The 20,780-nt window shown below is 34.2% G+C and overlaps 4 protein-coding genes across 5 annotated transcripts; 3 read left to right on the top strand and 1 right to left on the bottom strand.

Annotated features, from left to right (window-relative positions):
• Positions 1-3,188: 3,188 nt before the first annotated feature.
• On the top strand, positions 3,189-5,962 carry LOC121802690 (fatty acyl-CoA reductase 2, chloroplastic-like). Its single transcript, XM_042202366.1, has 9 exons — positions 3,189-3,493; positions 3,569-3,669; positions 3,748-3,947; positions 4,023-4,123; positions 4,235-4,388; positions 4,475-4,636; positions 5,079-5,160; positions 5,234-5,595; positions 5,682-5,962. Exons 1-9 carry the CDS (start codon positions 3,277-3,279, stop codon positions 5,827-5,829), a joined length of 1,527 nt encoding a protein of 508 aa, XP_042058300.1. The 5' UTR covers positions 3,189-3,276; the 3' UTR covers positions 5,830-5,962.
• Positions 5,963-8,532: 2,570 nt separating this feature from the next.
• Positions 8,533-11,353, top strand: LOC121803283 (fatty acyl-CoA reductase 2, chloroplastic-like). Its single transcript, XM_042202963.1, has 9 exons — positions 8,533-8,886; positions 8,987-9,087; positions 9,364-9,563; positions 9,644-9,744; positions 9,833-10,040; positions 10,132-10,293; positions 10,398-10,479; positions 10,578-10,942; positions 11,026-11,353. Exons 1-9 carry the CDS (start codon positions 8,559-8,561, stop codon positions 11,189-11,191), a joined length of 1,713 nt encoding a protein of 570 aa, XP_042058897.1. The 5' UTR covers positions 8,533-8,558; the 3' UTR covers positions 11,192-11,353.
• A 3,070-nt stretch (positions 11,354-14,423) lies between these two features.
• Positions 14,424-16,356, bottom strand: LOC121802989. 2 transcript variants are annotated; one of them, XM_042202689.1, is made up of 2 exons: positions 15,893-16,356; positions 14,424-15,790 (listed from the first exon to the last, which is right to left on the bottom strand). In XM_042202689.1, exons 1-2 carry the CDS (start codon positions 16,311-16,313, stop codon positions 14,655-14,657), a joined length of 1,557 nt encoding a protein of 518 aa, XP_042058623.1. In that variant the 5' UTR covers positions 16,314-16,356; the 3' UTR covers positions 14,424-14,654. The 2 variants fall into 2 exon arrangements, with proteins under 2 accessions (XP_042058623.1, XP_042058624.1); XM_042202690.1 differs by having other exon boundaries at positions 14,424-16,063; positions 16,162-16,356.
• A 2,994-nt stretch (positions 16,357-19,350) lies between these two features.
• LOC121803483 lies at positions 19,351-20,109 on the top strand. Its single transcript, XM_042203140.1, has 2 exons — positions 19,351-19,479; positions 19,562-20,109. Exons 1-2 carry the CDS (start codon positions 19,354-19,356, stop codon positions 20,057-20,059), a joined length of 624 nt encoding a protein of 207 aa, XP_042059074.1. The 5' UTR covers positions 19,351-19,353; the 3' UTR covers positions 20,060-20,109.
• Positions 20,110-20,780: the final 671 nt, after the last annotated feature.

Genomic DNA, 20,780 nt, shown 5'->3' with positions numbered 1-20,780 from the left:
ATTGGCGGGCTTTGACGGGCCTGCCAATTTGTTTGGGCCGATTGGTGTCTTTAGACATTTCCCATCTACAAAACAATGGGAAAATGCAGATAAAAAACTTAATCCTATCATTTCCAGCATACAAAATTATGCAAACCTCATTTATCGACAAAATTATACACCGATATAGATATACTAGTATTAAATAATGGACTAATATCTTGTACTAAATCAAGCGCAGCAAAGAGTATCCAATATACTATTATTATTACTATTATTATTATTATTATATTATTATTATTATTATTATTATTATTATTATTATTATTATTATTATTATTATTATTATTATTATTTTATTATTATTATTATTATTATTATTGAGTATTTATTATTAGTTATTATTAGGAGTAGGTGAGTAGTATATGATGATGTATTATTATTTATAGTGATTAGTATTCGTCTTATTATTAATTAGTAGTATTATGTAGTATACTTATTATTATTATTATTATTATTCTATTATATTCTTCCTATTATTATTATCTTATTTATTATTATTATTCTTATTATTACTTACATGTTCTTATTATTACTATTCTTACTTATTATTATTATTAGTATTATTATTATTATTATTATGATTATTATTATTATTATTGTCTTATTATTATTATTATTATTATCCAACAATAATGGCCCAGTTGGACCTTTCACGCCCAATATACAAATATTTTGGTATCCAATGCAAATTATTTAAGCAAGCATATTAATTAAGGATGGTTCGATACATAATCTCATTTTTTAACGTCTTGAATACCGTAATTTTATCATCAATTAGTTTAATAATAATATATAAATTATCATTATAAACCCAGTTCACAAAATTGTGAGTAAATAATAGTTGTATCCAAATTAAAATTGTTATTACTCTTAAAAAAATTTCTAACTCAAAATTTTTGTGGATTACTAATAGAGGAGAGTCACCATATGGTTCGCTCTTCTCCAAAATTACGGGCTAATTGGTTTGATATTTTATTAGATTAAATTTTTTTGTCTAAACTTTACACAATTGGGCTAGCCCATCAAATTAACATGTCTAACTATTAATATTAAACTATATCTAGCTATATTTTTTTATTGGTATAGATAAAAATTAAATATATTAATTATACAACAAACATAAATTCAAACACAATTAAATACTACTAGTATAAAATATAAAAAAAATGCTACATTGGATAAAAACTATGTTTGATAACTTTTAAATTGGTGAATGATGTAACATTAAAAATAGGTATGCTAAATATTGACAGGTTAAAATAAAATCTATACACAAAGTCGATCAATTTAAAACATGTTTTAAAGTTAAGAAGATTTCTTGTAATAAACTTAATTTCATTTGTTTTTGTATAGTTATTTATTTTTATCAAAGTCATCAATGAATTATTTGTCGCACCAAGTGTCAACAGCAAGCCCATTGGGGTTATAAGAGCATCCACAATAGTGTGGACATCCCGACGGACAAGTACAAGGACATCTCAAAAATACCTTCTGCCACGTTACTAGGACATCCCACTGCACTGCCACATCACTAAGGCTTCCCACTGCACAATAGCGGACAAACACAATAATAAAAATTCACAAATTCACAAATACGCAATTACATAATTAAAATTTTGACATGAATACGGACGGAGAAAGTGCAATAATAATTTCATTTAAAAAAATTAACATAGTACAATTAAAAAAAAACGATTCAAACAAAGTACTACATGTTAGTATGCCTTGAATTTGTATAGTTTGCCGCTAGCCGAACATGGGTCTCGCTGATAATACATGCGTTAGCTGGTTGCTCGTCCGTGATGCAAATGAAATGAAGTGGAACGAGCCGTATATATAGAGTTTTGAAAAAAAATTAAAAATTGCTGCCGTCCACCGGGACGTCAGTCGACTGACCACAATAGCGGACGAGAGGACGAACGACCTGATGGACGTCCGCTCATACCGCGGACGACCTCTCTTCCGTCCGGGACGTCCGTAGACCGCTCGTCCGCCCCAATAGTGGACGTCACCGACGGACGAGCCACTCGCCGGCCGGATGTTTGTCGGGACGTCCGCTATTGTGGATGCTCTAAACAAATCGGACCCGAATTTTATTTAACTAAATTTTTGTAACTATATCTCTCGAAATCTAGCAGACTATTGAATCAGCCCACAAATTTTGTGATGCATAGACATCTCTCATCAAGTGCTGAGCAATAATTCTTCCCCCTCCTTTATCATTTGAGAAACACCGAGGATACATCAATGTAGTACTCCATATTTTAGGTGATAAGAAGGCTTTTGTTTAACCAAACCCATGCAACTGGCTTTTCCTCATTTTTGTGACATTGCCAACGTGTGTTAGGAGCCCACAAATAAAGGAACATCTTGTTTTCTATCCTTTATTAATTATCCTAATTAGTCCTAACACATTTCAAGCTAGTTCTAGGGGCTATTGGTCGCCCACCCTACATAGAGAAGTCATGTGTGTTATTTATGAGACATATATTAGTGCTATAAAATAATTAAGAGTATTAATATTTTGTCATGTAACATAGTACTATTAATTAGCGTGCAAATTTAGCCTGTAGTGGATCCCCTATTACTTGATGCAGTTGAGAATAACACTAATTATTCACACATGTCACAAATAAAACATGGACTACTATATATAGCCGTGTTTACTTTGATTGGCTATTCTATAGTCCTTTCAATTTAATCAAGCAAATTGCGATGTTTGAGATACCTCAAAGTTCCATTAATCCATCTTATATAATTAGTAAGCAAAATAGACCAATCAGTTACTACTATTTTTTATCTATCAAATTAAGTTACAAACTAATTATAAGAGCATGCATTGCTCGTCGAAAATTTATGTATTCCATCAAAGAAAATATACGTACATTCCTATAAGAATAAAGATAAATGTACATAAAGTTAAATAAATCAGAGACGATATGAAAGACTTGTGACAAATTTAATTACAAATTATTTTGAGCTTCGTTAGAAATAATATCAAATAAAAATGTTAATCTTATGTACGTATACATTTATCACTACTCAGTCTATAAATAAGCAAAGTTAGGTATATGTTACATCAAAATATTTATATTAATACAGTCTTAATTGGTTTTGTAAGACATCAAAACATAGATTGACAAAATGTTGGTGAATGCAGCTACTACCTCATTATTCTACCCTCCAACTTCATTCAAACCTAATTATGTAGGAAAATCCTTTACCAAACCAAACATGCCCTTTACTACCAATATTCCCCCTAAATTTAACGGTTTTAGCATGAAAATTTTAGGCAAAAGGAATTCCCACTTCTCTCGTCGCTGCCATCCGCCACCGTTCGATCAAGCTGCAGTTTCCGATCGAGAAGAGATGGATGCCGGAATAGGAATCCTTGAATTTTTTGCAGGGAAGAACATTTTTGTTACCGGTGCTACCGGCTTACTTGGAAAGGGTACTTGAAATAAAAATCTTATAAATCATATTTTCTCATTATATAGTTATTAACTAGTTTAATTTTGGTTTGCAGTTATTGTAGAAAAGATATTAAGATCAACATCGGTGGGCAAAATATACTTGCTAATAAAGGCAAAAGACAAGGAAGATGCATTTAATAGATTAAACTGCGAGGTAGAATAACATAATTAAATGCAAAAGATTTGTAATTTTTTTCCTATTCAATCTTAGATCAATTACTACTTTATGTAGATAATAAACTCAGAATTGTTCACGTGTTTGAAAGAAAAACATGGGAAATCTTTTGAAGCATTTGTGAAGGCTAAGGTAATAGCTGTGATGGGAGATATTGGTCACCCAAATCTTGGAATGGATTTTGAAAGTATTGAATCAATTAGAAAAGATGTAAATGTTATTATTCATTCTGCAGCTTCCACTACCTTTTATGAGAGGTTAGCTTCCAATTTCATCTCAATATATATATACTCCAATATTACACTGCAAAAATATATGTCCTATATGTATAGATATGACTTGCTATTTGATACGAATGTGAACGCGCCTCAACGAGTTATGAGGTTTGCCAAGACATGCGACAAACTCGACCTATTCACACACATATCTACAGGTAATTAATAACGACATATTGCTAGTACGTTAGTCCAGTATTATACTAGCTAGACGTATAAACTTACTGAATCCGTTGTGTAATTTAGTTTGACGTGACTTCATTTTGTAGCTTATGTTACTGAGAGAGAAGAAGGTGTTATATTGGAAAAGCCATTGAATATGGGAGGAGGCCTTGATGTAGCTGATGAGATTAGCTTGCTTCTCAAATCATCCCCAAACAACATTGATGCCACCAATTTTTTCATAAAGTTTGGCCAACAAAGGTTATAATTGTGAAAATTTAATTATAGTAAGAACATTATATTTGTTTGTATATAACTTAATTGTTTTAAATGATAGGATGTAACAGAGCTAAATTGATGGGATGGAGTACCACTTATCAGTTATGTAAGGCTATGGGTGAGATGTGTTTGAATGAAATGAGAGGAGATGTTCCTTTGCTTATAATTAGGCCAGCTTGCATTGAGAGCTGCTATCGTGAGCCTCTCCCTGGTTGGATACAAGGATTGAGGTATATGTATATATTTATACATACTCTTTTTTATTTATTTATTTATTTATGATGTAAACGTGTCACAACAGTCACATGAACTGGAGAGATATCAGAGAAACCATAGTTTCTTGAAATCGAAATATGTTAATAACAATGCAAAACAACGAAATCCACTATTTATGAATGGTTTGAAAATCCTAAGAAAAGGAAGTCAATTGAAATTACGCAAACTGAAATGACGATTTTGCCCCTTAAATATGCCGATGGTCAAATTCCATCATACGTCGTGGCAAATGCGATGAGTTTGCCTCGTCGCAAGCCCATGACGAACTTCAAGTCATTATGATTAACGTTTTCGGCATCGTCGATGTTGTTTACAGGAACTGCATCAATTTATGAAATAAAACGGTTTAATGTCTAAATATGGTCCAAATCCAAAAGTTTAATTATTTAATTTTAGGACGTTGGGACCAGTGATCATTTCATATGGAAAGGGAATACTCCCAGCTTATTATGCAAATCCTCAAGTGCCTTTGGATGTTGTAAGTATTCTACTTTCTATCAATTTTAGTGCAATCTGGGTAACTCCGATGTGATGCTCGAACCTATTGACAGGTACCGGCAGATATGGTAGCAAATACGACGATTGCAGCTATTGCAAAGCAAGGGAATAGACACGTGGCACAACCTATAGTCTATCATACTGCATCCAGTCTTGAAAACCCTATAACTTGGTTTGACATTTTCGAACATTTATATGATTACTTTAAAGAAACACCTTTGATTGAAAATGCTAATATATCAAAAGTCAAATTTTTCAATAATTTTGAGGAATTCTCAAAATGTTTGAGAGAGGAAATTATGAGACATAGTGGAGGTGGTGATGATAGAAAGATAATTCGACGTTGCAACGCCAAAGCTGAATATGCTGAACAACTATGTAAGATGTATGAATTTCCTGGCTTCCTCAAACAAAGGTATATAAATGTTACATCTCTAGCTTTGATCATCGACTATATATTACTAATAAAATGATTAAAAATTAATTTTTATGGAAGTGCAGATTCCATACAGGGAATACTCAGAAGTTGATCCAAGAAATGTCAAAAGAGGAAAAACTTACATTTGAAATGGATGTGAAAAATATCGACTGGAAAATGTATTTTCATGAGATCTACTTTCCAGGAGTGACAAAATATGCAATTAATTAATGGTGGATATGGATGATTATGCAATTATTCCTCATGACACTATGTAATTGTTAAATTGGTTTTACGCCTCATATCAATGATTCCAAAAGTTAATATAGGAATGTTCTTGAGATATTCTTGACTGTTCGTTTTGAATGTGGAAAACCAAAGACTTGTAGTAGTAATTTGTAATGCTACAATTTATCAAAAATAGATTATTATTCTTTTAAAATTAAATTTGAGTTAGGACTACAATTCATCAAATGTGCTTGTGATATTCCCACAGGCAACAAGTATTATCTTTTTTTATATATAATACGAGAAAGTGGTCAAAGTGTATGATTTTATATTTGAAGAACCATTTTCATTTTATTTCTTATTTCTGAAAAAAAAAACTTTACATTTTTTTTATTTCTAGAAGAAGAAATAAATTTCGATTTTCATTAATTTTAAAATTTTCAGCTAGGCCGCTATCTTCTATAAGAATGGGCCTGAGCTTACAATTGAAAAGCCCATTATTGATCACAGTTTTATCCGTTTTATATAGCCTAGTTTATTTTATTGGATATGAAGTATTAATACAATTGAGTTTCTAGAATTTGTTTATATAGATAATTTCAAGGTCGTGACATGGTGGACTCGATCGAAGCATTTTGCCTCAAGAATTAACTACTATACTGTTTGGCTAACTCATGTATACTACTCGTGTGTTTTTCTGATGGATAAGAGACTCGTTTATACGTTTAACTGTAAAACTAAAATATATATTTTAAGAACTAATAGTAGTATTAAATAAATACATGTTAACAACTTTATTTAATACAGAATATTTACAGATATTTTGTAATATTTCCCTCTTTCTACCTATTTCATCAAAGTATGAATCACGTGGTCAAACCTAAAAAAAAAATAAATTAACTCGCACACCTCATCTTTCATCTATAAATTCAACTCTCAATGTGAAAGTGTGAATAAATGTGTCTACATTTATCAATCATATCCAATGCACAGACACAAAATTGACCAAAAACAAAATAATTGTTTCTTTTTTTTAAAACGTATAAAGAATCCAGCCCTACATATTAATGTAGTCGGTTAAATATATATTTGCAAGTACCTTTTTTATGAACTTAATTATTCAACTTTTATTATGTCCACGCGTCTATATGTATATATTTTGATGTACGTGGATAAATTGCAATGCAGTTAATTAACAGAGGGGCAACCTGGTAAATTTCGGTTAATGAATAACATAATGGAACGTGGAATATTTATAAGGCCTCCTACGTAATATTTGCATCATTTTATTTCTTCGTTTATATCCATATCGTTGTATGTTGTTATGAACGTTACTAACAATCCTATATTATTATTTTATTTTATTTTATTTTATTCTTATTTTGATTTTATTTATATGCTCATGGTGTGTAAAGTAAGTTTAACATAAATTTCAAGATTTTATATTATTGGAGTACAATATATTAAATTTATTATTAATCTTAAGAATAATGAAATATGTCTTAAAAAATAAAATATTTATTATATTGAGAACGACTAAACAATATAGAAATTATATTAAATTATTAAACAACAAGAAGAAAGTAGTCACGTCGCTTGCTAGGTTTATTAGTCATTTCACATACAAAAAAGTCATCTTTGGCGTTATCGTCAATATGTATTATTCGAATAGTAATTCGAACAAAACACTCAATTGCAATGCATTATTCCCACATTATAATATTGCAAACTAAACTTTTGATGCAACTCTATTAATCTTCGTTAAATTTTGTGCCGGTGGATAATATCGCATTTTGTTATTTTGGTAACTATAATTTCAAAATCTTATTTTTTTTATTTTAATTAAATAACTAGACATCACATTCCACTAAACAATTATACTTCCATCCAATTATATATCTATTCACTAATTTTTAAACCAAATCAAAACCACTATTTAAATCAGAATAGTGAGAGTATAATTTATCTATCATCATAATCTTTTACTCCCCTTGTTTCTCCATAGTTGAGTCATTTTTCCATTTTAGGAAGTTTCCTCATAGTTGAGTCATTTTCCTATATAGTAACTTTTTTCTCTCTCTTACTTTACTCTCTCTTACTTTATTCTCTCTACTTTATTTACCTTATACTTTATTCTCTCTACTTTTTCCCTCTCTTACTTTTTTATCTATTTATTTAACACATTCAACATCTCTTTCTTAAACTCCGTGCCGAAAAGTTTTGGCTCAACTATGAAGAAACGGAGGGAGTATTTCTTTTGTCTTCTTTGAATCCTTCTAGGGAAATTTCTTCAAATATTCGAACGTGTTATACGTAGTCAGCTCTTCAAGACGAAGACTAATTTAAAAAAAATAAGATCCTCGCAACTCAATAATTAATAAATAATTATGTTCACTAATGAGTAATTAACATGCTCAGCCTAATTTTAATATATGATGCTAACAACCCTATAATATAATTTTGTTAGCTAATGATTAGTTAACATGTTCAGCTTTGTAGGGTCTTTTCTTCACACTTCACTGTCTTCGCTAATCGCATTACAAAATTGATTATTTGAAAATGCATGCTGTCCACGTTCAACATGTATTTTATAATTGAGTAATAATTCATCTATATTTTAATTTATTTTGCACAGTTCATGTAATCGACTATAAAAAGGTGGTCTCCACTTGCATATTTCCCAACAAATCAAAAGCTATAATCAACCTTTGTACAAAAAAAAAAAAAAAACAATGTCGCTCAAACAAAGTGTTTTCTTCACCCCTTTGGTGGAATTATCCACTACAAAATTTAGCAACAAAACCAAACTTCCAAATTTATTTTTTGGTAAGTCAAAATCAAGAAATAGTGGGAAAATTAGTTTCAGCCATAATGGCTATCCCTACTTCACTGCTCCCCGCCACCCTCTTGAATCCGAACTGCCGACGGAGTGCGGCGAGCAGCCTCCGATGCCAACGGAGTCGGGCACCGGGATCGGGATCGGGATCGGGATCGGGATCGATAGCTTCTTCGAGGGGAAGAACATTTTCATTACCGGTGGAACTGGTCTTCTTGGAAAAAGTATGATACTACTAATTTTTTCATGTTCTTTTTTTTAAAAAATTCAAATTAATTTTTTTCTTGTCATATAATTTTTTTTAAATCGAAAAAATTGTTGCAGCTTTGATAGAAAAGTTACTGAGATCGACATCCCTAGGAAAAATCTTCGTACTTGTTAAGGCAAGTGATAAGGAGGCTGCGGTTGAAAGACTAACAAAAGAGGTATATATATATATATATGTGTGTGTGTGTGTGTGTGTGTGTGTGTGTGTTTTCTTTTCTCTAAAATTTTATTTTGACGTATTTAATTAATAAACCCTAATTGAGCAAATAAAATTACTTAATATAGTACTCCAGGAAAGTAATTAAGGCATTAACCTATATGAGCATCGGAATCTTGATTGGTCGCAAAATCATAATAAATCAATTGTTTGGTAATTTACAGAAAAATTTTATAACTAGTGTAGTAGTACTAATATGCTGATGTTTTTTTTTCAGATTATGAACTCGGATTTGTTCGTATGTTTACGAGAGAAACATGGGAGCACATACGAAGAATATGTAAAATCTAAGTTGATACCAATTGTTGGAAATATTTGTGAACCAAATATTGGAATGGATATAAACTCCGCAAACAAAATCATGGAGGAAGTGGATGTGATAGTAGAATCTGCAGCTAGCACAACATTAAATGACAGGTTAATTAGTTACAAACATTTAATTAATTTCTTTTCATTCAAAAATATATACTTATCTTTAATTCCTCATACATATATAGGTACGATTTTCTACTTGATATAAACGTGAATGCTCCTCTACGCCTCATGAGGTTCGCCAAGAAATGCAAGAATCTCAAGCTTTTTGTGCATATTTCCACTGGTAATTAAATATGTTTCGAATATAATTATTCTACTATATATATATGGATGAGGAGAAATTATTTACAAATTTTATTAATTAATTGCAGCTTATGTAAATGGAATAAGAGAAGGGATAATCTACGAAAAACCTTTGATCATGGGAGAAAATGGAAGAAAACATGATGACAACGATGAGATTTCTTCATCCTTGTTTCCTCTAGATTTGACGGATGAGATGAACTTGGCCATGAAGGCGTGCATCGCGTCAAAGGAACACGACACCACTAAAGAGCTCAAGAGGCTCGGCCTAGAAAGGTAGGTACTTAATTGGTGAAGTGGTGATAAAATAAATTTTAGTAGCTAGTAAAGTAAATTATTTTTTTTCTATGTCCGCCACTGATTGCAGGGCTGCATATTATGGATGGTACAATGCGTATCATATGACGAAGGCGATGGGGGAAATGGTCCTTAACGAAACCAGACAAGACGTCCCACTACTTATCCTGAGGCCATCGGTCGTGGAGAGTTGCTACAAGGAGCCCGTTCCTGGATGGATCCAAGGAAATAGGTAAATGAATTATTTTCTTTTTATTCATATACTATAGTACAAGAAAATGCAAATAATTATTTGTGACTCTGAGTAATCTTACATGTTTAAATTATGGATTTCAGGATGTATGACCCGGTAATAATTTCGTACGGGAAAGGACAACTTCCGGCTTATCTAGCTGATCCCGATCTGCACACCGACATTGTAAGTACAAATCATAATATAGGGGTTAAATTGTCCATAATTGAATTTACAAGTATGAAAAAAAAACTTACAAGTTTGTTACAAATGTATGAATTTAGGTTCCAGTAGACTTTGTGGCGAACACGACGATTGCAGCTATTGCGAAGCATGGAATCACGAGAAAGGCCGAAGTTAATGTGTACCACGTGGCAACTGACTTTGTGAACCCTCTAAGATTTAATGAAATGTTCGAATATATATACGAGCATTTTAGGGCATACCCCTTAGTTGAATATGAAAATATGGTGAAAATGAGGATGTTCGACCAGTTTAGCGACTTGTCCAAATACTTGAGAGATCGAGTATCCGAGCGAAATGCAGTGCTTGGCGAGGACGCGAAGATTCGGAAACAAAACAAGGCAAGGGTTGCTTATGCGGAGCAACTATGCAAGATGTATGAGTTCATAGGATTCTTCAAAGCTAGGTATGAGAATAGATTATTTAATCACGTTGAAAAATTGAGATTAATTTTTTATTATTGATAACAATGTGTTTGTGCGTGCGCAGGTTCCATACAGGTAATACTAGGGCTTTGTTGGAAGAGATGTCGGAAGAGGAGAGAGAGGTGTTCGAAGTGGATGCGATAAAGATAGACTGGAACAAGTATTTTGTGGATATTCATATTCCTGGTTTGAGAAAGCATGTGGTCAACGGCACTAGACTCTCTGTCTAATTAAGGAGACTATATGTTTTCACATGTTGTCTAGTCGATCACAATTGCAGAAAAAAGAAAGTGGTAGATTTGTGCAATTATGATTGATTAGACATATACATATGAACGTGTGTCCAAACAATACTCACTCAATAATTGTATCTTGTATTTTAACGTGCTGGTATATATATATAATGTCTGTGTATTAATATGATGTAATAATAAGGTATTAATGTATTATTACTAATTTACTATACTCTCTTATTCAATTATTAATTTTAAGAGATAATTGGTCTAGATGCTTTGTCTATTTCTTTATTTATTTTTGAGTGAGGCGTTTTATAGTTGTTTTTTTAAAATGGCCAGATCTCGTAAAAGTACATGAGTTTAAGATAACTCGATATTTTAAAAGAGATTTAGTTATGTATTTAGTACAGCACACTAAATTTCTAGATCTATATAGTATGGTTTTGTAAATATTCGAGAAAATTTGTGTACTCATTTACAAGCTATATTTATTACTGTTGTTGTAAAAGATTATTATTATTATTATTATTATTATTATTATTATTATTATTATTATTATTATGTACTCCATCCATCCCCAAAAATATACATTTTGGGTTCGGTATGAGTTTTAATGCAAAATTGGTAACGTCAGAGAGATGTAGAGAGAAAAAATAATTAAAGTATTGTTAGTGGGGAATGGAACCACCACATCGGAGAGAAAATAAAGTCCAAAATTGGAAAGTGCATAGTCTTATGTGACGGACTAGAAAGGAAAGATTGTATATTCTTGTGGGACTAATGGAGTATCATAATTAAAAACCTAGTTTGCATACACACACTAAATAACTAGTAAGTTTTGATTAGCTGAGAATATATTATACTGATTATATACTAACTTGAGACGATTGATGTAGATTAACATTGTAAATTATATCAATGGAGTGAAAACTTAGGTAAATCACTATATTATAATAACAAGAAGCGCAAGTGGCCTAAGGGATAAGGCGTTTGACTTCTAATCAAGAAAAACTAACACTTTCCACTAAAATAGTCTTTATATGACACAAGACATATTTTTATAAAATCAAGTAAGAGTTTTATTGAGATGAAATAAGACTTTTCTCAAAGTTTTAGTTACTACAGCCCTAAGACGTCACATTGATTGATCGTGCTTAGTTACAAATAAAATATTATGGTATTAGAGTGTCCACAGTGGGGGAGCCGCGGCCCCCCACTGCAGAGAGCCACATTTTGCGAGGGCCGAGAGCCACGAGAGAGCCGCGGCCTTCACGCGGCTGAGCCGTATGAGCCGCGGCCCTCCACTGCAGCGAGCCACGAAACGCGGCTGGACCACGGAAAAATTATTATTATTATTATTTTGTTTTTAATTTCGAAATTTTTTTATAAATATGCACTTCCATTTTCATTTTTTCCACTTCATTTTACACTTCCAACCCCTAATTAACATCCTACAAAAAATGCAAGGTGGAGATGGTGGCGTTTTTTTTATCTTTTGATGTTGTGTTTTTTAAAAATTTTCGTTGTAGAATTTTCCTCTATCTATAGTACGACGAAAATTTATCTTTAATTCGTAACTTTATTAAATTATGTTTATTTTTCAAATTATTAGTCTAATAAAATTTAATATAGTTAAATTAAAAAATATCATTAAAAAAGCAAACAAATTAATTTTTTTTTGGAGAGGGCCACATTTCATTGCCCTTGTTGTTATTGTTAATTTTGTTCATTTACCATTGCGGAGGGCCACAAGAGAGCCACAAATGGTGGCCGGGCCAACTTTAGGCCACCATTGTGGACACTCTTATACTCCCTCCGTCTCCCAGTTAAGTTCGGCACGAGTTTTAAGATAGTGAAATGTGGATTCTATTTTTTTATATTAGTTTTATAATAAAATATGAGTGAAAAAAAGTTAGTGGAATGTGGGGCTTAACACCATTTATGAAATATTTCAACCTGAACTCCTAAAGTGGGACACCAAAAAATAGTAAACCGGGACTCCTAAAGTGGGACGGAGGGAGTATATTTTATCATCAAAATTAATTAGGTTCTGAATTACTTCAATTTTCAGATTTAATTAACTAATCCTAATCCTTGATAATTAAGTCACTGTAAATCACTCAAATAGTGTTCCTTATACTAAGTACATATCAAGTGGCACAATTGATTTGTGGATTCCGATAACCGATCATCTTCCAAATAATCTTACATTTGAAGTTTTTTTTCTATATGTAGACAACGTTATCTTCACAAAGACTTTCACCATGACATAGTTAAGGACGAGCGTCCACCAAGATACTACACACACGCCCTATGAAATTTAAAGTAGCACTCTGTTGGCCGCACTTAGTATCGAATGTGCTGACGCTGAAGCCAAATTTTATGTTCATGGAATTTTTTCAAAATCAAAAGCTATTAGGCTCACCAAACGTGAAAATGAAGACACCGAAATTAGAGAACAGACTCAGAGAGAGTAGGACGATTATCAAAGGTTAATGAAGCATGTCTTACGAACTTTAATTATTCTTTTTAATTAGATACTTATGTTTTAATTATTTCTTTTTAAATGTTTGAGGACTATCACAAAGAAATATAAAGTTATTAGTCCAGTTTAAAAGAGAGCCAAAAAAATTTGGAGGAAGCAAATAAGTTATTTTTTATACGAGTGGAATAAGCATGGTTTTCACGCCGGAATGAGTGCACGTATAACACCCTGAGCATGTAAATAAAGATGTGGTGCGGTGGTCGTCAACATCTGACGACAGCGGAATAAGATGCAGAGCTGACAATGTGCACCGGAAGTCATCGAACAAGAAGGGGGCCGACATGAACTCAATGTGTGTGCTTATGCAAAGACTCTGAGTTATCGGAAATTAGGTGATTGGATCGACTATTTGACATTAAAATTTTTAAAGCCTAAAGAAATTTGGCTAAGGTGGAATATGGGAGGAGACGGTAGAAAATAGAAATACATGTAATTGAACTCCTTTGACTATTCTATAATAGTTTTGAAATCATTCTCTTTTAACTCCTTAATAGCACACGAAAGAATTTTATAACCTGGTAAAATTATCCCTTTAATTCTCTAATTATTCTTAAATATACTAGAACTAATTTTAGTATTCCATACCAATAAGATATAAGCCATTTTATAGAAATATAAATAAATCTATGCGTTGAGAGGAAGAAAAGTTTGCTCTATGATTTCCATAACGGAAACACGAGCTTTAAGTGAAGAATAAGTGTACAGAACTCCAAACATCTTACAAATTTCATGCACACTAGAAAGAGGCTAATAGTTTAAATCTTCTGTTCCTATGTAATTGTCTTCTAATTCGATATTCGAAATTGACATTGAAATTAAAGACATAGCAGTAGAAAGCTTATTTCTCAAATGTCTTCTATCAACTTTAAATCCACAAAAGCAAGAAAAAGTAGATACTCACTTTCTACTGCTCTATGTGGCACGAAATGTGCGTTTTTCGTTGAGATATCTCCAATCCGAATCAACAGAAGCAAGCAAGCCGCCTCCATCAGTGCATGCATTACTGCCAATTGAGAAAGACTTGACCTTCCTTTCAGCAGGAAGGCAAGGTTCATAGTCAAGAATCACCGGGGAATGCTCATTTCCTATCCTAAAACCATCATCCTTGTGTTCAACAGATCCAACAACCATACAAGCTTTATCTCCATCAATCTCTTCATCTGATAAGCAGCAGCAATCAAACTCATCCGCTTCAACGAATTCACTAGCCAACCCTTCACACCATGATATTTTCATATGAGATAGGGTAAGATTATCACTAGTAGTATCAGACACACTGTCTACGTTTTTCTCTATCCGGGTTGGATCAAGAGAAACGGGAGGCGAACAAATGTCTACAGAATGGGAACCTAAACCACCCCACATTGAAACCTCATTTCTAGGTGATAATTTCACTCCCTCAAGCTTTTCAGTTATTGAATCTGGCCAAAAGGAGTTGCTAAGATTCACCTTGAATCTAGACCTTCCAAAACGCGTGCCTGAGCTGGAATCTGAATCTGGTGTCTGAATCATATTTCCACTATTCAAACAAGCAAGAGATTCATCCATGTTACATTCCAAATTCTTTGTGAGCACATCAGCTACATTACTCCTATCAATCTCCACATTTCTTACACTACCATTACCACTATAACTACTCTTATCACACAAAATCGAAGGTAAAGATAACGAGTCGACAGTGCCTGAATCATCATCACATACATTCCTATCTTGGCCAAACCTATTCCTAAGATCACAGGGAGACAAATGCCACCTAACAGAAGCCTCAGCAAGCAAAGGAACCTGCAAATCACCACTCACATTCTCATCAGAAAAAAGATCCCCCTTTTCCTGCAGCCATCCTTTAAGGCTGCCTTTGAGCTTCGATTTTCGCCTATCAGAGACACCCGAGACGAGGCAACCAGCACCGTATAAAACAGGGGTCCCAACAGATTTGAGAACCACCATTCTAGATTGGGATTGGCATTGAATTTCAGGGGACAATGATGCCTCAACAGGTGGTGTTTTCACATCATTTGCAGCTTCACCTCTCTCATAAACGAAACCATCTACGGCAGATTCATGATCACATAAATTGAGAGAATGTGGAGTGCAAAACTCAGCACAATTGGAACTACTACCACCATCAGAATTAGATACTCTGTAGTTACCTGAAATTTTCATCTTTTTCTGGAATTCTTGAGACCCTTTCTCGGATTTTCCATGAACAGGAGAAAGTTTTGATCTTTGCCGATTCTTGCAAGTGGGTTTTGCTTCAAGACCCTTTCTTGATGTCTGCAAAAAGGGCTTTCTTGATGTAGGAACATTGGGCTTGAATTTTGCTGTTTTTGGGAAAGGGTTTTGTTTATTGTGAAAATGGGTTTTCGAAGAATGAGAAAATGGAGTTGAAGAAGATGTATTGTTAACAGAGAGCGATGACCTTGAAGCAGCAGGCGCGGAAGAAGAAGACGAAGAAATGGGGGAGTTTTTTTTGGTATTGCGTCTGCGAATTGGAAGGCCATTGAGATTTTGTAGTGGGCTTCTTCTCTCCTCCAAACTCTCTCTCTTCTTCCTCATGCACTCTCTCTCCATTGTTTGGATTTCTTTCAGCTGCGAATTGAAATGAATAAATTGAGTGAAGAGTGAAACGGTTTGTTTTCAAACAGTGAGAGCCGTTTGTTTTTTATGAGAAATAATTATATTTATATCAACTACTTACAAAATGATAATTTTATTAAAATTGAAAAAATTTACATAATTAAAATTAAAAAAATCACAATTACAAATCCAAAGTTTCAATTTCTCTACGAGGTGATTTTGTAGTAGTGTCTTGTTCATCATCATCGGTAGGAACTAGGCTGACACAGTATAAATTTTCTTGCATAGTATTAATTGCTAATGAGCGTTAGCATATGGAGTATTATAGTACTATTATTTATGTTATCACAATTTTTGAAGTCAATTCCCACTAAATTTTACACTGTAAGTATAATTTTATATTGAATGGTAATATTAAAGAAGTTCATTTGAAAAAGTGTGCTAAAGTTTATATAGTTTCACACGCGAAAATATTTTTCCATTTCAACTTTTGTAAAGATATGAGTAATATTTTAGAAGCAATAATTTAGAAAAAGTTTAGCACATGATGATCAATCTAGCTTCAATATATAATATATTTGTACAAAAATACTAAGGACATCTGCAACGCTGTCTCTTATCCGTCCTTTAACCGTCCCTTAAATTACTATTCATGGGCTTCAATGTACTTTTTTACTCCATCTCTTAACTAAGGGACAAAACCTGCAACCCTCCATCTCTTATCCGTCCCTTAACCGTCTCTTAAATTACTATTCATTCAATTTCATTTTTTATTTTTATTTCCAACCAAATTCAATTAATAAAAACACACTTCATTAAATAAAATAAAATTACAACATAAAATAAAAATACAACTTAAAATTAAAAAAAACACATAATTAAAATCCTAAAAAATAAAATTACATAATTTAAAATACAATTTTATAGAAAATAAAAAAAAATTACTCCGCCGGCGAATCATCCCCCGAAGGCGGTGGAGGTGCACTGAAGCCACCTGGAGGCGGAATACTAAGTTGTCATGTCATAAACTCAATTCCGGCAAGATGGCTTGGTATTGCGGAGGCGTCATGCGGGAAGTGTCCGCCATTGTGGCGGTCATGTACATGGACATTAGGGAGTTCGAGGGTGCCCCCGAGCCCGCCTGGCTTGATTCGGCTCGGCCCCTCCTCCCTCTAGCCGCCTTCGCCGCATTTCTCCCTTGCGGCTGACGGCGTCCACAGAAGGACCCCCCGCATCGTCTGTCGTGCCCTCAACCTCCTGCGAGGCAAACTCTTGTGCAGCGCTGCCCGAACCGCCCTCACTAGACGAGTATTGGCCACCCGCCGTGCGCTTCGTGCGCTTCGAGATCTAGCCCGAGCTGGACCGGACACCTTCGGCCCACCTTTCCTCGTCTTTGACGACCTCCCAAACATCGACATGTTTGAATTGTTTGTCGGTGTCGTCGAAGTAGACTCGCAAAGCCGACCTCAGAATGTCGGCTCCCGTGGCTCCGCTTTGGTAATGAGCCGCTTCACTCTTGTAGATGGCGCATAATTTTTTGACCTCCCTGTCGACTCGATCAAAGTGAGCGCGGAGCATCTTAAAGGTGCGGCGGCGGGACCCCTTCGGCTTAATCTCGTGGTAGGCCTCGATGACCTTTTCCCAGAAGCACTTCCGGGATTGTTGATTCCCGACGATGGGATCGTACGAGACGCTGATCCAGGTGTTGTACACCGCTAGCGTTTCTTTGGGGCTGTACGGATGCCGGCCTAGATCCTCCTCCTCCTCCTCCTCCGCCTCCGCCCTGGAGCTTCCACTGCCTCGGCCTTCTTCCGGAGTGGGTTCAACGGAATAATCCTCTCGAATCTGGGATAATCCCTGCGAATACCTCGGGGCGGAGGGACGAGTTTATGCATCCACATCAAAATGGGGTGGTTGGTACCCCCGGCGTCGACGAACCCTGGGTGTCCGGCGTCGACTAACCGGAACCACCACCCAGGACATTGTACATACCCCCAATCGCTGAACGCGTTGATGTCGAACCTGCCGGAGCCGCCACCACCAGAGTTTTCGTCGCCGGACATTTTGTGATGAGAGGTTAGATGAAAATTGGAGAGGAAATGGAGATGATTTGGGAAGAATAGATGTGTATTTGTGTGTGAAATGAGGATGAATTAGGAGTATTTATAGAGTAAAAAAAATAAAAAATAAAAAAAAACGGTAATATTACCGTTTTTCATTTTTTTTATTCGAATTTTAAGAAAATGATTTATTGCGTCAGCGTGACGATGCCTACTCGCGGGCCGGCGAGTGGGCGTCACGCATGGCGCCGGAGCGCGCCACGTCGCGCTGGCGCGTGGCGAGACGTCTCGCCATCCGTCTCGGCGGGCTGGGGACGAGACGGGGCGCTGCAACGCGTCACGCCGTCGTCTCGTCCCGGCGTGACGGATTACAGGCCACCCGCGTGATGCGTTGCGGGTGGCCTAATGAACTTAATTCTGAAACATAATGTACTGTCCAATATTTTGATTAGTAGTTTTGTGTAGTACGTATTATTAATTTCAAATTTATGGTAATGTGTGTACTCCATATTTTTGTTCAAAATTAATTTACAATAGGATTTGATTTCCAAATTTGAAAAAGAAAATTGAATCTATTCCATGATTAATTAAAGAAAACATCGATTTTATCTTCATTGGAAGTTTTGGTGGCAAGACATCGATTACTAAATTACTAATGAAAAGCAGAGCACGTTTTTTCTCTTCCTTTTGAATTTGAAGGTACCCCAACATGTAAGTAATGACTATTCAAATAAGAACTTAAAAAATAATAAATAAAAAGCGAAATATGTGACGGATTGATATAGAAAAGACAGAATTCCAGCCGAATAAAAATATACAAGGAGAATATAATAAACCATATATATCGTATCACAATTATTTTCTTGGTAGCCAAGTCATGCAAACCCTAAAACTTGTTCTATAAGTTTAGCATTTAAACAACTTATATATATACATTAGTAATAATTGATAATAGTGTCAAAAATATTTTAACCATGCTTCGCTTAGTTTCAACCTCTACCGCCGCCTCTCGCTTCTTCTCCACCGTCTCCGGTCGCTCTAAACTCATCGGAGCCATAAATTCCGAAATCAAAGCTATTGAGTTGGATGTCATGAAAAGAGTAATCTATTTATCCTTTCCTTTTCAATGTATTTATTTATAACAAATTAATTAATTACATGCATATTTTTTATGAGTTGTAGAGGCCGGTGCCGGCCGATCTCCCGTTCACGATCGAAGACGAAGATAAGTACTGCCACATCATGTTAAAGAGGGAGTTGGGCTCGGAGAAAGTCGAGGTCACCGTGAACCCTATCCACGATATACCCAAAAAACCCGACGACAATAAAAAATCGGAGGTTGAAAAATTTGTTCGTATAAATGTGTGTATCTCTAAAGAGGACAAGGGAACATTTGACGTGGGAGCTAATGTTAGTGGTGACGAAATTTGTGTTGACAAATTATCATTTTGTGAGGCTAATAGTTATGTTCCCTCTATTAGATTGGAGGGTGCAAAGGGTGAATTGAAGGATGCTTTGAGTGATTTTGTGAAAGCTAGAGTTATTGCGATATCGAGTGTTGGGTTTTTGTATAATTATATGGTGGAGAAACGCAAACGTTGGGATACGATTTGGGTTCCTACCAACAAGCCTGAGACTGGTCACCTCAAAAATTTGAATAATTTTGTTGAGAATTGGTAGACTTTTTTATTCATCGATGTACTACTTTCTTGATTTCACTAATTGATAAATTTTTGAGCATTGAATATGATTCGATTTTAATCAGAGAGTTTTGAGGTTGATTTGATGCTATGGTATAACCAGACATATTAACAAAAACTAATGTAAAATAAATAAATTTAACAATTATTATAATACAATGATTTTCTATGATTTAATTATTTATATATGATGGAGTGGTTTTTGAATTTAAACTTTTCTTATTTACGATGATAATTTGATGATTTCGGTATGATGATTTATAATTGAGATTGTCAACAAAAAATAGTCTAATTAAGATTTTATGTCGAAAAAAATAGGAGTGGAGGAAACAAATTCTCAATTAAGTGATGTCAATAAAATAGATTTACATAAAATAGCGTTTACTCCAAAATGAACTACTTGAGCCCAAAACATGTCATAGTATTAGTAGAGCCCATAAGTCCTATATGTCATACCAACTATATATGCCTAAACTTCATTTACCTAAAATGAAAAAAATCATGACCAGCACCTCACAATCAACGAGGTGTAATCGAAAACTCTGAAAGTGTCTTTGGTTTGCAAGATTGTATCGTCTTTGGTTTGCAAGATTGTATCCTGAACATATAGTGTGTTTGATTCATAAGATTCAATCTCACAACTCAATTCTAGATGGATAATCATGAGATAATTAGTTGTAGCTAACCCCATATGACTAAAA

Source organism: Salvia splendens, chromosome 5, assembly GCF_004379255.2.
Source record: "Salvia splendens isolate huo1 chromosome 5, SspV2, whole genome shotgun sequence".
In the NCBI taxonomy this organism is placed as follows: Eukaryota; Viridiplantae; Streptophyta; class Magnoliopsida; order Lamiales; family Lamiaceae; genus Salvia; species Salvia splendens.
Note: the sequence above shows the minus strand (reverse complement) of the source record. Positions and strands in the feature narration are given on the sequence as shown.